The sequence below is a fragment of the Hemicordylus capensis genome, chromosome 1 (genome assembly GCF_027244095.1).
Source record: "Hemicordylus capensis ecotype Gifberg chromosome 1, rHemCap1.1.pri, whole genome shotgun sequence".
NCBI lineage: Eukaryota > Metazoa > Chordata > Lepidosauria > Squamata > Cordylidae > Hemicordylus > Hemicordylus capensis.
Window position 1 is genome coordinate 367,199,570 of NC_069657.1, and position 16,579 is coordinate 367,216,148.

General features: G+C 42.9%; 2 protein-coding genes across 5 annotated transcripts in view; one reads left to right on the forward strand and one right to left on the reverse strand.

Annotated features, from left to right (window-relative positions):
* The window catches only part of SERAC1 (serine active site containing 1), a 39,390-nt gene extending 31,881 nt beyond the window's left edge, over nt 1-7,509 (reverse strand). The window contains exons 1-3 of one of the 4 annotated variants that reach the window (XM_053294074.1): nt 7,120-7,351; nt 3,452-3,543; nt 73-109 (exon numbers count right to left, since the gene is read on the reverse strand). In XM_053294074.1, coding sequence (XP_053150049.1) covers nt 73-109; nt 3,452-3,543; nt 7,120-7,133 — 143 coding nt within the window. In that variant the 5' untranslated portion in view covers nt 7,134-7,351. Of the gene's footprint in view, nt 1-72; nt 110-3,451; nt 3,544-7,119; nt 7,352-7,409 lie in introns of those variants that run through there. The other 3 variants (XM_053294095.1, XM_053294085.1, XM_053294105.1) reach the window with 3 other exon arrangements.
* A 43-nt stretch (nt 7,510-7,552) lies between these two features.
* Nucleotides 7,553-15,822, forward strand: GTF2H5 (general transcription factor IIH subunit 5). Its single transcript, XM_053294120.1, has 3 exons — nt 7,553-7,742; nt 9,177-9,232; nt 15,060-15,822. Exons 2-3 carry the CDS (start codon nt 9,198-9,200, stop codon nt 15,238-15,240), a joined length of 216 nt encoding a protein of 71 aa, XP_053150095.1. The 5' UTR covers nt 7,553-7,742; nt 9,177-9,197; the 3' UTR covers nt 15,241-15,822.
* Nucleotides 15,823-16,579: the final 757 nt, after the last annotated feature.

A 16,579-nucleotide genomic window follows, 5' to 3' on the forward strand; every position in this document is an offset into this window, starting at 1 on the left:
TTTCAGGTTATGAAGAAAACATTCAGAGCACTTCAGTTTTAACTCTATAAATTCTTGCTAATTAAAACTTACCCTAGAATAATTGAGCCAGTTAACTTTGCAATTTTCCCTTAAAAATGAAAAACTCAGTGTCACATCAACTGTACATGCAAAAAAGCAAGTGTTAATACAAAAAACATTAAAGCATTTCATTACAGAAGAAATACTAATGCTCTTAAAAGTCATACTCTAGACATCAACAATGCAATCCATGCACGTACCTGGAAGAAAGTCCCTTGGAACCCAGTAATACTTCTGAGAAAATATGATTCAGAGCAAATTGCACAGCTACAGTCCTATGCACAGTTAGCTCTGGAATAAAGCCCCCTGAAAGTGGGGTTTACTTCACAGTAAACTTGCACAGAACTGGACAGCACAGGCCATTCTTGTTCTTTGTCGCAGAGCTACTTCATGCTTCCCCCCCACATAGATGCTCTTCCTAACACCACCCTGAAAAGCTTTCAATTATTAATTGTGGCTCTCAGATCTTCCACCCCAAGCCATTTTCACGTAAATAGCATAACCAAAGTACTTTAAGGATCAAGCTGTATTAAGTGGTTTAACTTTTGCGAGTGACACTATTAAATATCGCTGTGGGTTCAACAGCATGGGATACAAGGTAAGCTTGTTCATCACTAGTATCAGCTTTCGGCAGTAGAGAACAATATTTAAGTTCTGTTTGTTTTAATAGCACTGCCCGACATGACAGGCATCTCTATCAATCAATTTTTTTAAATTACAGCCATAGGCCATACAAAAGACATTAAAAAGCATTAAAACAAAATATTATACATAGTAAACAGAATAAAGCAGAATAAAACAGTAGCTCCTATAAATTAGACCTTAAACAAGATCTTACTCTAATAGCAACATAAAAGAATTTCGCCACCACTTTAGTGACTTCATTATTTTGGTCCTCCGGGCAGAAGTTCAAATAAAAGGGGTCGGCTCTTCCTGGAAATTGCTCTAACAAAAGGGGATATACGTTCTTTCCTGGTATCACAGTAAAAAGAGCAGTATAACAACACACGCGAAACTGTTTCAGGGAGGCCTGCACCACAAGGGCATAAGCCAGAATCTGGCAATCCCTTATCAAATCTTTTCTCCAAAAGGGCTGCGGGCAGGCAACACATTCATACGGGCCCTAGTAAATGCTATCCTAAACTTTGAAAAGTGTAGGGAAGCTAGATAACTAGCACCTCTATTCCCCGAAGGGGACATGATCGCCAAAAATAAAGGAGAACAGGTCCTGTTTTCCCAAGAAACAGGATTCTGATGCTCAATGTCATGGAGACATTGTATAAGCATATCCTTTGGACAGGCATCTCTAGTAGAGACCCACCAGGACTGCTGCTGCATGACTTAAAAGGCAGCCTTGACGGTGTAGTGTAATGGGGCTGCTGTGGAATGATATAAAGCCACCTCCAGGCAGTAGTGCAGCACTTTCCATCTTGCTGATATCACATCGGCCCCTGTTTAGTTCAAGCATTCAAAAAGTATGCCACAGTATTCACCAGATCATGACAACAGATACGGAAAACAACTTAAGAGCTTGCCGATAGCAAACCAGAAAATAATGAAGACCAATACTGGTCAGGGTGGAACCAAACAACAGAGCCTGGCCAAAAGCAAAGATTTCCCCCTTCTCCCTTTGCAGCATATGCAGTGGAAAATATCCACGCACACTACAGCATGACAAGGAAACACTCCTTGCAGTCATTTCTGGTATTTCCTATTCTATGAACATTTCCAGTTTCATAAAGCTGAAAATATTGCCGTGAAAGCAGAACCACTTGATTGCAACTAATGTATTAACTGTTTACAGTTTTAGGCAAGGATTGCAATTACTCTTCCTCCCTACATTTGTACTGAAAATTAAAGCAGTATTTTTCTGCATCAAATGATGATGTCCATGCAACCTTGTCAAGTACTCTATAACCACTATACAAGGAAGACATAATACAAACTCTACAGGGCATCATTGTTATACACCAGTTATGGAGCACTTGGTAGCTCTGCTCATATATAGCAATATATGCATCACCTTGATATGGGAAATCTATGGCCTATTGCCACTACCTTTCGTAAACAACACTGCTCAATCTGCAGTCTACTGGGATGCCGCCTGCACTGCACAGAAACTGACTATCATGCCTACAAGGGAAATTAGAATTCCGGGCTTCATGTGAGCAGATGATGCCTTCCTAACATCCATAAGAAGAGAATATAAGACACCGCCTTTGGATCAGTTCAAAGGTCTGTCTAGTCCAGCAATATATTCCCCAAAAATGGACAGCTTGCTTTCATGAAGTCTATAAGAACATAAAGGCAATAGCCCTCTTGTGCTGTTGCCCCCCTGAAGATGGAATCCTATTTAGCCATCATGCCTGCTTGATGCTGATCCTCCAGGACTTTTTCTAATCCCCTAGTCTACCTCTGCATAGTGACAATACTAAGCCCACTGGACAATGTTAGTCTCAGATCATTCTACCTTGTAGAATCCCCAAGAATCTGAAGGGTTTAGCAACCCTGTGAAATGTGGATAGAAAGTCTTCTAAGAAAATATCCCCTGGGCTGACCCAACCAGTGGTATCTCAAGGCCTCTGTGGGCCTGAGACAGGGTGCCGTACCCCTTGTGTGCAGCCTCCTTCCCCCTTTTTATAAAAGCAGTGGGTCAGAAAGCCATCTATTTAAGAGAACGTCTTCTTCGCTATGAACCACACTGCCCATTGAGATCAACCTTGGAGAAGCTGCTGCCAGTCTGTGAAGACAATACTGAGCTAGATAGACCAATGGTCTGACTCAGTATATGGCAGCTTCCTATGTTCCTATCATCTGGAGAGGTTCATCTGCAGTTGCCACCGGCTCATCTGGGGGCTACTCAGAGATGGGCCTTCTCCATTGCTGCCCCAAGACTTTGAAACACACTTCCTGCTGAAATAAGAGCCTCCACATCTCTTACAACTTTTTAAAAGGCAGTCAAGATGCATTTGTTCACCCGGGCTTTTAATAAGATCTTGTTTTAATTGTGTTTTTAATAGTTTTAACATTTTAAATCTTAATTGTTGTAATGTTTTAATCTTTTTATCTGTTGTTTTTAATTGTTTTGTTGTAAACCGCCCAGAGACTTGCATTTTGGGTGGTATACAAATGTGTTAAATAAATAAATAAATAAATCTTGCCATGTTGCTGGTGCCCCAATAATCAGTTGCCTGAGGCACCTGCCTCACTGGTACCAACCATCTCTTGTGTAAGGAAAGGCATCATCCTGCAGCATCTCTAGATAAGCAAAAAAGGAAAGGAAAGGAAAAGAAAAGACCTGCAACCAAATTCCAACTAATCTGGGAAACAACTCATCAGAGCAAATACTCACTGATCTGTCCCTCTTTAGGCTATTACTTACTGTACTTACTGATATCTTTCCATGACTGGTCAGGTTTCCGGGATAAGCCAAAAGTTCCCATCTTTCTACAGCAACTCCCACAATAAGCAGCCAGTGATATTCTGTAAAAGTACAAAATGATAATTAACAGGTCGATCCACAAACAGCCTTTTCTTATATCCAAATCCTATTGATTGCGCTAGACCAGGGATTCTCAAACTTGAGCCCCAATGGTTCACCATTTCACTGCTAGCATGATAGTCAGCCTGCACACAGATGGTGCACAAAACAGAGATTCTCTTCTCATGAGCTGCACTATAGTTTTGCTTATTTATTTCTAATTTGTTTATTATTTGCAGAGTTGGAGATCCTAATCCCAAACAAGTTTACACAGAAGAAGGTGCCATTCATTTCTGTAGTACCTATATATTAAGTAAGCATACTTGCTGCCAGAAGCTCCAGTTTTGTCATTAAAAGCCAGACTGGAATTTGCTAAAATGCATATTGACAAGCCACAATGCTTCTGGGAGAATGTCCTTTGGACAGATGAGACAAAACTGGAGTTTTTTGGCAAGTCACATCAGCTCTATGACCATAGACGCAAAATTGAAGCTTTCAAAGAAAAGAATACCATACCTATTGTGAAACATGGAGGAGGCTTGGCTATGTTTTGGGGCTGCTTTGCTGCATCTGGCATGGGGTGCCTTGAGTCTGTGTAGGGAACAGTGAAATCTCAAGACTATCAAGACATTCTGGAGCGAAACACTGCCCAGTGTCAGAAAGCTCTGTCTCAGTCACAGGTCATGGATCCTCCAACAGGATAATGACCCAAAAGACACAGCTAAAAGCACCCAAGAATGGCTAAGAACAAAACATTGGACTATTCTGAAATGGCCTTCTATGAGCCCTGATTTGAATCCTATTGAACATCTATGGAAAGAACTGAAACATGCAGTCTGGAGAAGGCACCCTTCAAACCTGACACAGCTGGAGCAGTTTGCTCAGGAAGAGTGGGCCAAACTACCTGTTGACAGTTGCAGAAGTCTCATTGAGAGCTACAGAAATTGCTTGTTTGCAGTGATTGCCTCTAAAGGTTGTGCAACAAAATATTAGGTTAAGGGTCCCATCATTTTTGTCCATGCCATTTTCATTTGTGTTATTATTTGAAATATTCTGTTGCATCAAAACTCTAAAGCAAAGTCTGATTTTTGTTAAATGCGGAATAAACAATGATGGGTGCCAATTACGTTTGTCAGTTTCAAGTTATTTCAGAGACAATTGTGGTTTCTTCTTTTTTCGTGGAGGCGTAGTGTCAGCAACCTAGCCACCCTACAGAGGAGCCTAGGGTGTAGCTCACAAGAGACCAGTCTGAGTCACAGGCTAATGCATGGCTTGGAATCTCTCTGGCTCAGGCTGGAGGCTGTCGATGCTCCACGAATGTCGTCCGTTGTCTTCCAGCGTCTGACTGCAAGCTGCAGACGTGATTTATAGTTCAAGCTGATAACTTTCAGCTGGCAGGGATTCAAGGTTTATCAGCCTTCTGCAAGAGGCATTTACTTTTCCTGATGGATTCCAGCTGCTGGTACCGCCTCGTGACTCTTCTCTGCTGCTGAGTCAATGGGGGTTGCCTGCACAGCTCATCTTCCGGTTCGTCAGTCCCTATCTCTGCTGTCTCAGACTGCCGTGCCTGCTCTGAAACATCAGCCGGACCTGCCTCAGCTGTCTCTTGGGAACTGACAGCCAGGCGCTGCCCCTCAGGCACCCCTGCATCGGCTGGAGGGCTGTCAGCATCCCCTTCCTCCTCACTATCTGAGACCGGGGGCGTGACACGTACCAACACATTTGTCCATGTGTGTACCTATAGGCTATAAAACTGGATTCGCTACCTGAACATTTCCACAAGTAACTCTAAGAACCGTGGAGTCTGGCATGTATCATGTACAATTGTTGTATGTAAAACAGACAGCAGAAGAGATCTCTCTAAAATCAATGCTCCAATGTACGTTTTTCACACCCAGTACATTTACAGAAAATCACTAAAAAATAACACTCCACTTGTGTGAAAATGGCCTTTCATTTCAAAATCTGCCTAAGCATAAGCACATAAACTCCATTTTGCAGTGGCTAGTGAGCCACCTAATGGCGCAGCAGGGAAACGACCTGACTAGCAAGCCAGAGGCAGCCAGTTCGAATCCCCACTCGTATGTTTCTCAGACTATGGGAAAGACCTATATCGGGCAGCAGCGATATAGGAAGATGCTGAAAGGCATCATCTCATACTGCGTGGGAGATGGCAATGGTAAACCCCTCCTGTATTCTACCAAAGATAACCACATGGCTCTGTGGTCACCAGGAGTTGACACCGACTTGATGACACACTTTACCTTTAGTAAATCAAAATCAGCCTTGCAAACCAGATTAACTGCTCTGAAGCAGAAGTTCCTGAGAACACATCCAAAAGTGTGGGAGTGGTGACTGATCCCAAGTCTTGTTTAGTGACTTGTAGGAGGCCACAAAAGGCTGAGGAACAAGAAACATCATTGCTGATGCACGTTGGATAATTGAGAAAGAATACCAGAAAGAAGTCAATATGTGCTTTATTGACTACAGAAAAGCCTTCGATTGCGTCAGCCATGTCAAATTGTGGAATATTCTTAGGAAAATGAGTTTCCCAGAACATCTCATTGTTCTCATGAGAAACCTATACACAGGACTGGAAGCCACGGTTCAGACGGATCTTGGTGAAACAGGCTGGTTCCAGGTCGGCAAAGGAGTAAGACAAGGCTGTACACTTTCTCTTTCTTTATTCAGTTTATATGCTGAACATATACTGAGAGAAGCTGGATTGGAAAAAGATGAGTGTGGTTTTAAAGTTGGAGGAAGAAACATCAATAACCTGCCCTACGTTGATTACACCACTCTGATAGCTGAGAATGTGGATGATCTGCAAGCTCTAGTAATGAAAGTCAAGGAGCACAGTGAAAAAAAGGGACTACAACTAAATGTAAGGAAGACTAAGCTAATTTTCACAGAAGGGCACTGAGTGACACAGAGCGGGCGGTTTCAGGCCTCGGCGCGCCCACGTGCAGAGGCCTGAAATCGCCCGCTCTGTGTCATTTGCGAGTAAGCCGGGCTTGAGTGTGGAGCTCTTTTGCCACCATCCTCCAGTGCCCGGCCTCACCTCTTGTGATGGTTTAGGAGGCAGACGGAGCCTCTGCTGCTACACAGCGGCATTTTGAAAGGTAAAAAACAGAATTATGTTTCCCTCCCCCCGCAAACCCCCTGGGGCGGCAAATCTTTGGCTGCCTATAAACGGCAAAAAGATTAATCCGCCTCTGCTTCGGACACATTATGTAAAGATCCAGCTCCCTTGAGAAGTCCATAATGCTGGGGAAAGATGAAGGAAAGAGAAGAAGAGGATGACCAACAGCAAGGTGGATGGACTCAATTACAACAGCAATGAATGCACCACTGAAAGTCCTTAAAGGCCAAGTTGAAGACAGATCATCCTGGAGAGAATCTATCTATGTGGTTGCTAAGAGACGACTCCGACATGACAGCACTTAATCAATCAGGAGACCACTCACTAGAAGATAAGATTCAATTTAGGGTAGCAGAGAGGGATCTCTCTAAGGAATAATCTCACACAGTGCAATCCTACGCATGTTTTGTCATGAATTAAAAGTAACCCTATTTACTCAGTGGGTCTCATGCTCTATACGTGCAGAGGATTGCAGCTTCTGACGGACCAGAATCACCCCTGCTTTACGTATACCAGGCTGTACAGGGAATCAATCAGGCCCGTAACTGCTCTATGTGCAAGAGAGACAGATGACTGTCCACGTAACACAACAATTTCCTTTCCCACATGCTTGGCTTGGCTTGCCCTTCCCTGCCTTCACCACCGTTCGCAGGTCAGGACTGGCCAGTATCTGCTACCTCCTCGCCCTCTCCCCCACGCCGCCTTTCCCTTGCCCCCTCCCCCTACCTGTCCATCTCCGCTCCGTCCCCGTTCCAGTTTTCAGCAACAACGCCGCCGGGCGGCGCCTACCTCAAACCTAGCTACGCGTGCGCAGTTGTCCGGCTCCAGCCAATCCGAGAGCGAGTTGACAGCGCGTGTGATGTTGCGGAGGCTGATTGGAGGCTCTGTGGTCAGTTCGCGCCCGCTGCTTCCGGTTACCGGAGAGAAGTAGTGCAAGGTTTTTCCTTTCGGGACAACGGCTGTACTAGCGGGTAGTGTGAGGAGGGGGAGTTTGGCGTGTGTCTCGCTGCCGCTACGATCACACTTCCACCCACCCTCAGCCGGACAGAGCAGCCGCTGGTACTTCTAATGATGTCTCCGTTTTTTTCTGCACGATTATCTGCTGCGTATCGTTTCCACCAGCGCCTCTTGCTGGCGTCACCGGTTGTGTCCGTAGAGAAACGCTTGGCATTTTAGCAGATGCTGAACGTTGAAAATGTTCTAGGCCAACAAGGGGAGAAGGGCTGAAGGGAGCTGACGGGCGCCCTGTAGATGCATAAAGCTCTGTCTATGCTCATTCTTTGCCGTGCACTTTTCTGCATGCATCTTGGCATCCAATAGTGTGAGATCTATCTACCTACCAACCACAGAGGACTCTGTGTGTGTTTGCTGCAGTAAACGCAAACAATAGTCTTATGGTATCGAGAGGATTAATAGCTTTATTACAGCATAAGGTTTCTTCTGTGCATCTGATGAAGTGAGCTGTGGTTTATGAAAGTTTATGCCATAATCTGTTTTAAAAACGAGTTCTGTGACAGCTTAAAGATAAATAATGCCATAGTGGCATAGACTTATGCCAAATTGCATTTGTTAGTCTTTCAGGTGTGACAGAGACTCTGGATTGGTTTGAGATGCTGGCCACAACACACAGTCAGGACAGGGTTGTGCTGAAAGAGCAGCCACCCTGATGTCACTGGAGGATGTCCCAACATGCTGCGGGGGGTGTCCCTTAATCGTGTGTGTGTGAATCTGAATTGCCCCTCTACATTGAATTGCCCCTCTACATTGAATTGCATGTAGAGGGGCAATTCAGATGAATATGCACACACACACACACCCCATGTAGATAAGGGGCACCCCGACAGCACATCACACTTCCTCCAGTGATGTCAGGGTGGGTGCACTCTCACTGTGACCCTATCCTGATCACATGTTGAGGTTGGGGTCTCATCCAAACTGGCCCACTGCAATTTTTACTACCTCATACCAGCATGGCTGCCCCTCTGCATTTTGTCAGTCTTACTCCAGAGTCTTCAATTCATTTCTTTCCCTAGATCTTGTTTATTCCTGTGTTGTAGTCAGGGAAGCAAGGCCACTCAGTGAGTATTTGTTGTTCTGGGATTTTTGGAAGTGACCTTGTAGATTCAAGTCCAGAGTTAGCATCAGGGAATAAATGGCTAGACATGTGGGACCCCAGATCTTGAGCAATAAATATAACTGCCAGCTGTTTCCTTGCTTCAAAAAAAAAATCTTTTAAAAATTACCTATTGAGCACTGAAGCTACATGTTATAGCCACCTTGCTGAAGTTAAGCAGGATGGGTGACCACATGGGAGCTAAATTTTGGTATGGCTTCAGAATTGTATTTATTTTTAACATATCTGACTTACTAATTATAAGGCAATTTAAAACTACCAGCAGTGAAATCTGCTTAGCTTTGTTCCATTTAAAATGGTTGTGACTTGTTTTTGTTCTGCATTTTCCCATCTAATGGTTTCCTTATCTATTGTTTCAGAGATCTGACATTGTTGAGAAGATGGTGAATGTTTTGAAAGGAATTCTGATAGAATGGTAAGTAACAGCATGTTTATGGTTCTCTTTTATTTCAGACACACAGTACGTCTACTGCAAGAAGTAGATTGGTCAAATGGTAATCTTATTATTGTTTAAAAAAATGGTTACCCCAAGAATAGGCTATAGTTGTTTTTATATTGTCCTTTTTAAAGTAGTTGTTTGCACTTAAAGTAATGTCATGATTTCCTCTGACTATGCATGGGTATTCATAGACATATAATTTCTAACAGCTCTGCATAGGAGAGCTCTTCTTCTCATAGGAACCCACTTTGGACACAAAACTTTTAAATAGCATTTTGGAAGTAAACAACATGTGTTAATTTGTTAATCAGAAGGCTTCACTATGGTCTAAAGGTAAAGTGTGCCATCAAATCATTTTTGACTCCTAGCGCCCACAGAGCCCTGTGGTTTTCTTTGATAGGATACAGGATGGATTTACCATTGTCTCCTCCCACGCAGTATGAGATGATGCCTTTCAGCATTTTCCTATATCGCTGCTGCCTGATATGGTACCAGCGGGGATGTGAACCGGCAACCTTCTGCTTGTTAGTCAAGCATTTCCCCACTGTGCCTAGAATATCATTATTCTCCTCCAGAAGCTTTCTCCTTATCTGAAACAAAATTGTGTTTAAACAATGAACAAGAAGCTTCAATTGTCTCAGCCCACATTAGATAAAAACTAAATGGGAGCCTTTCTCTATAATATTTGTATGGATAAGACTATAAAAGTCTATTGTGAGAGGCAGATGGTCACTTTCAAGTTATTTTACCACTACTTTTTAAAGATACTACATACCTGAATAACAATAGATGCTCTATAACACTGCTTCTCTTAAAAGATACAAACCTGTTGTCCCTTTGAATCTCCTGGTCCTCTTTTATTGTATATTTTAAGACTATATTTGAGAATAACTTAGAGTGGCCTTATACCTACTTTACTGATTGCATTATCCATACTTGTCTTTGGAGAAAGATGCTCAGGGTATCTAACGGTCCTAATTTTTCCAATAATAACAATGTCATCCCTGGCTTTGTTGGAATATGTTTCAAATATTCCACCTAAATTAAGAACTCTTGTATCAGGTTTGTTGACTCCTGCAAAATTAATAATTGCAAGATACTGGAAAGATTCTAGAGCTCTTCCTGTTATTAAATGGTAGGAAAGGTTTGGGATATGACCCAAATGTTTAAATTAACAAAATTTATACGATTAAAAGAAGAGAAGCAGATGAGACCAACCTTTTGTACTCCGTGGAGTCCACTTGTCAACCTCTAAGGAAAAAGGCTTAATGTTGATTTTAATGTTTATAGGAGTATAGTTCAATGAAACAACTGACTCTTTTATTGTTGCATTTCCCCTTCTTTTTTGCTTTTATAATTTCATATTTTGTTTGAACACCTGACTGTGTAAATGGCATGTCCTTAGTATTTATTTATTAAAATTATGTTCTCTACACTTATGCTTTGATTTTCATAAGTTATTCTATTTATATGGAAAATATTGTTTCAAAAAAATTGTCAATAGCAAGTTGTAAATATTAAAATGGGTTGTGGTTTTTTTGAAGAAAATAATAACAATGCCATTCCTTCCTAAAGAATTAATTGCTCACAGATGCAGCTGGAGACATTGGGTTCACCTCACCCAGCCTTTTCAGTTGTAAATTAAAGATTTCCAAATTTTTGAACAATTCTTCTTGACTGGGATATAAACACTTTATGCAAATTAACTTAGTATCTTGGCCAGTCTGTCAACCAGCTGGAATTAAATAGTAAGTGGTCTCCAACTCTTGTGCTTCAATTGATGGCTGATATATAGACTAACCCTCAGGGGCATATTTTTGGATGGCACAGAGCACTTCCAGGGGAAGAAGGAGTTGTCAAAATTCCCCTTCCTAAAGCTTTATGGGTGGTGGACCTGAATTTATTAATTTTAAAAAAAAATTATTGTTAGATTTATATACCACCTTTCATTAAAACAGCCCCCAATTCAGGACATCTGCCTCCAGCCCCTGATTCAGGACATTCACTGAACAAAAGATCAAATCAAGTTGAACTCTTCTTTAGTCTAGATGTCAGCCACTGTTCAGCTCTGTGGATATAGCCAACCCTGATCTACTCTTCTCTTTGTATGTGGACCTCATTACTGGGTTAGAAAATTTAGTCACTGGTTTTCCTTAGTCCAGGTATCCAGTAACCCACTAAAAGTCACTGTTCTGGGTGACTTCAGTATCCATTGTGAGGCTGACTTGTCTGCTGCGGCTCAGTTCATAGCGGCCATGGCAACGATGGGCCTATCCCAACTAGTTTCAGGACCAACTCATGTTGCCGGCCACACACTTGATTTGGTCTTTTGTTCAGATCGGGGGTGTTCCATGGGTGTGGGATCCTGTGGTTTCCCTATTGTCATGGACAGACCACTACCTGGTTAAGACTGGTTTCACAGCCACAACCCAGCCCTGCAGGGTTGTAGGACCTATTAAGATGGTCCACCTGAGGCAGCTGTTGGACCCAGTAAGATTCCAAAAAGCCTTGGAGGGTTTTGGTGTTGGTCCTGCCAGTGATTCTGTTGATGCACTGGTGGGAACCTGGAATAGGGAACTCACCAGGGCAGTAGACACGATCGCTCCTAAGCGTGCGTTCTGATCTGCTTTAAAAGTGGCCCCTTGGTATAAAGAGGAGTTACGAGGTCTGAAGCAGCAAGATAGGTGACTGGAGTGCAAGTGGAGGAGAACTCTGTTTGAATGTGACAGGACACAACATAGAGCCCATTTGAAGGTTTTTGCGGAGGCGGTGCATGCAGTACAAAACAGTTCTGGTCTGCACGCATTGCTTCTGTGGGTTCACATCCAGCAGAGCTGTCCCAGGTTGTGAGGAGTTGGATTCAGGCTCCTTCCAATACAAACCAATCCCCGGGGACTTTGTTCTGCTGCGATGCTTTTAATGGGTTCTCTGTGGACAAAATCTCCTGTATTCAGGCTGACTTGGACTCCATTGTTTCTGCAGAGTCTATTAAGGTGGTATCCAGCAATCCCTCTTGCAGTATTAGACTGGATCCGTTTCAATCGGTGATGTCTGATGACGTGGACAATCTGCTTGAGGCGGTGCGGCCTACCACTTGTTCTCTGGATCCTTGCCCAACATGGCTGCTTCTATCTCACAGGGAGATTGTTGGGGATGGCTTAGTTAATATCATTAACTCATCACTGAGGGAGAGTAGGATGCCTCCTTGTTTGAAGAAGGCAATGATTAGACCACTTCTTAAGAAGCCTTCCCTAGATCCTTCAGTGATGGATAGTTATAGGCCGGTCACCAATCTCCCATGGTTGGGCAAGGTGATTGAGAGAACGGTGGCTAACCAGCTCCAGGTGGTTTTGGAGGAAACCGATTATCTAGACCCATTTCAAACTGGCTTTAGAACAGGCTGTGGGATTGACTCTGCCTTAGTCGGCTTGATGGATGACCTTTACTGGGGAATCGACGGAGTATAACTCTGTTGGTTCTTTTGGATCTCTTTGCAGCGTTCGATACCATCGCCATGCTATCTTTTTGGATCGCCTGGGGAAATTGGGGATATGAGGCACTGCTTTGCAGTGGTTCCGCTCCTATCTCTCAGGCAGTTTACAGATGGTGGAGCTTGGTGACAGTTCCTCTTTAAAACAGGAGCTATTATATGGAGTCCCTCAGGGCTCCATTCTGTCACCAATGCTTTTTAATATTTGCATGAAACCACTGGGTGAGGTCATCAGGAGATTTGATGCAGGTTAGGGTTTCTTAACCTTTGGGCCCCCAGATGTTGTCGTCCAACAACATCTAGTCCAACTCCCAGAATCCCCAGACATGGCCTTTGTGGCTGGGGATTCTGGGAGTTGTAGTCCAACAACATCTGGGTGCCCAAGGTTAAAAAACCCTGGTGCAGGCTGTTACCAGTATGCTGATGACACCCAAATCTATTTCTCCTTATCATCATCATCAGGAAATGGCATTCACTCCCTAAATGCCTGCCTACAGGCAGTGCTGGATGGGGTTACACTTCCCCAGAAGGTACAGGTGCTTGGGAGTGCTCTTGGATCCAGGCTTCACCATGGTATCTCAGGTTGAGGCTATGGCCAGGAGCCCTTTCTATCAGCTTTGGCTGATTCAACAGCTACGTCAATTCCTTGAAGAGAAATATCTCAAAACAGTGGTGCATCAGCTGGTAACACTCCAGGCTCGACTACTGCAACGTGCTCTGCATGGGGCTGCCTTTGTACGTAGTTCAGAAACTTCAGTTAGTTCAAAATGCAGCAGCCAGCTTGGTCTCTGGGGTAACCCGAAGAGACCATATTATGCCTGTCTTAAAACTGGCTGCCTATATGTTTCCGGGCAAAATACAAAGTGCTGGTTATTACCTTTAAAGCTCTGAAAGGCTTGGGTCTGGGCTACCTTAGAGAGTGCTTTCTTCGGTATGATCCCCATCACTCGTTGAGGTCATCTGGAGAGATCCGTCTCCAGTTACCACCGGGTACATCTGGTGGCGACTCAGAATTGGCCTTTTCTGTAGCTGCTCCTTGTCTATGGAATGAACTCCCAGCAGATATCCGCAGTTTAGGCTCGCTGTCGGCCTTTAAGAGAGCCCTAAAAACTTATTTGTTTGGCCTGGTCTTCCAAGGCTTGTAAAGTGGTGTTGTTTTTTAAAAGTATTTTAATTGCTTTTAAATGGTTTTAATTGTTTTTGAATTGTTTTTATATTGTGTTTAGCATGGTGTTTTTTAATGTCTTTTAAAAGTTGTTCTACACTGCCCAAAGCCTCTGGATGGGGCAGTTTATAAATGTAATAAATAAAATAATAATAATAAAATGAAGTTGGGAGATAGATTCCTAAAAAACTTTTGCCCATCAACTTGTTGCACCATCCTATAATATTCTGTGTTATAATTTACTTGGATCTATCACATTTTCAGTTTTCTTATGTTAAACCACAAGTATTTAGCTGTACCATAATTAGTGGTGTATAACTAACAAGTCTACTGGAGCACTTAGGCCTATGATCCTTTGTATTTCCAGCTCTACCTATATGGAGATTTGATGTTTGTTCCATAAACTGGCTAAATTTTAATTATATTTTAATAGGTTAAGGGAGAAGGGTCACCCAGATATCTGTAAGGATCAGATTGATCCCTACTTGTCAATAGTGGTTTTAACCACTGCCCGGATACCCTTTTGTGGAGGAGAGACACATACATTTTCTAAATAAAATAAACTGCAGAGTTCTGCACTTCATAGTGATACTTAAGTAAGGAAAATAATGACAGATATATTGAGCAGCCATTCGGTGCTGTTGTGGAACTGCGTCCCTGTGCAGTGAGACTACTCTGAACTTACCCAAAGGATTTTGGAGCTAGGGGAATGCTAATTTTGCTAATTTCCCCTCTCCTTCCAGTAGAGCTCTTTGTCTTCCAGAAATATGTCCCAGAGGACTGTGTAGCCCTCAGGGACATATTTCTAGAAGACAAAGAGCATTAATGGCGGCAGAGGGAAATTAGCATGTGTGCCTTCTGAAGACTTTGGCTGAGCTCAAAGCAGCCTCACTGTACAGCTTCATTACAGCACTGTAGAGCTGCTCAACATGTCAGCCATCTTCTTTTTCCAGATTTCCCTAGCCATTTAATAGACTTTACAGTTCCTAGGGATATTTTTTTTTTAAGAAACAAACTGCTCCTGAAAAAGAAGTCCTCTTGAGCTGTCTTGCACTTCAGTTACTCAAAAGATTTGTAAATTTAATGCACAGATGTGACTATAATTTTATTCATCTGATGTGACCATAATTTTATTCATGTCTCTGCAGCGACCCAGCCATGAAACAGTTTCTGCTATACTTGGATGAGTCAAATGCCTTGGGGAAGAAATTCATCATACAGGACTTGGATGAAACACATGTCTTTGTGTTAGCTGAGATGGTTAACTTTCTGCAGGAGAGAGTGGGAGAGTTAATGGACCAGAACTCTTTCCCCATTACACAGAAATAGAAAGTGGAACTGGAATTGTCTGTGTCAAACTGCAATCAATGGCTGTGGAAGCTAAAGTCTCTGACTCTTTGTTTTCCTTATGGCTGACTTGGAGGGGTTGGATAGACATGTTTACTGTAATACATGGACTGTTTATTTAGAGTAAATGTTTATGAAATTCATTTGGATTGTTCTCAGAGTAAGAGATAGTGACTATGAAAAGTAGTTTTGATGATAGCCAACAAAGGGGCTGCTACCAAAACTAATTTCAGGGTTTGTTAGCTTGAGTTTATTAGGGTTTCCCTTTATCGGCGGGGAATGGGTTCATTCTGTTACTTTTGGTTGTAGTTGTCTTTTTATAGATAAGATGACCTTAAAGCATGTAGGACATTTTTTAGTAGATTGGGATTGGGGGTTTTTGTTTCTTCACATTTCTAGGGGAAAGCACCAAATTTCACGTGATGAATTTTGATAAGTGTATTTTAGTAATTTGAATAATCATTTAAAAACTTTTGTAGCCTAATTTCATGCATGTTTACTCAGAAGTAAGTTCATCAGTTCAATGGAGTTTGTTTCCAATAAATGTCTAGGAGTGCAGCCTTAGTCAGGAAAACAGTGTAATCTACATGTTTCACGTATGTTCAGTAGTATATGGCTTATATTACCAGTCAGGGGGGTTGTTATAGAAGGCCTGATAGAGTTTATAAATGCTTCTCTGAAGGAGGGTAGGATGCCTCCTTGCCTTAAGGAGGAAATCATTAGACCTCTTCTGAAGAAGCCTGCATTGGATCCCTCAGAGTTAAGCAACTGTAGGCCCGTCTCCAACCTTCTGTGGCTGGGCAAAGTAATTGAGAGGGTGGTGGCCTCCCAGCTTCAGGCAGTCTTGGAGGAAACTGATTATCTAGACCCATTTCAAACTGACTTTCAAGCGGGCTATGGGATGGAGACTGCCTTGGTCAGACTGATGGGTGGTCTCAAATTAGGAATTGATGGAGTATGACTCTTTTGGTCTTTTTGGATCTCTCGGCGGCTTTCAATGCTATCAACCATGGTATCCTTCTGGAGCCTCTGGGGGCGGGGTTGGTGAGGGAGGCACTGCTTTGCAGTGGCTCCGTTCTTACCTCTCAGGCAGATTCCAGATAGTGTCCCTTGGAGACTGTTGCTCTTGAAAATCTGAACTTTTATATGGTGTCCCTCTGGGCTTCATATTTTCTCCAATGCCTTTTAACAACTATATGAAACCACTGGGAGAGATCATCAGGAGATTTGGTGCATGTCAGCATCTATTTCTCCAGTCAGCATCATCAGGAGAAGGCATAACCTCCCTAAATGCCTGCCTGGAGATGGTGATGGGCTGGAT

Excerpts from the sequence above, each read along its gene's own strand:
- GTF2H5 (XM_053294120.1), top strand. The coding sequence starts at position 9,198 with ATGGTGAATGTTTTGAAAGGAATTCTGATAGAATG. Across the intron at positions 9,233-15,059 it reads AAAGGAATTCTGATAGAATG|CGACCCAGCCATGAAACAGT; the intron begins GTAAGTAACAGC and ends ATGTCTCTGCAG.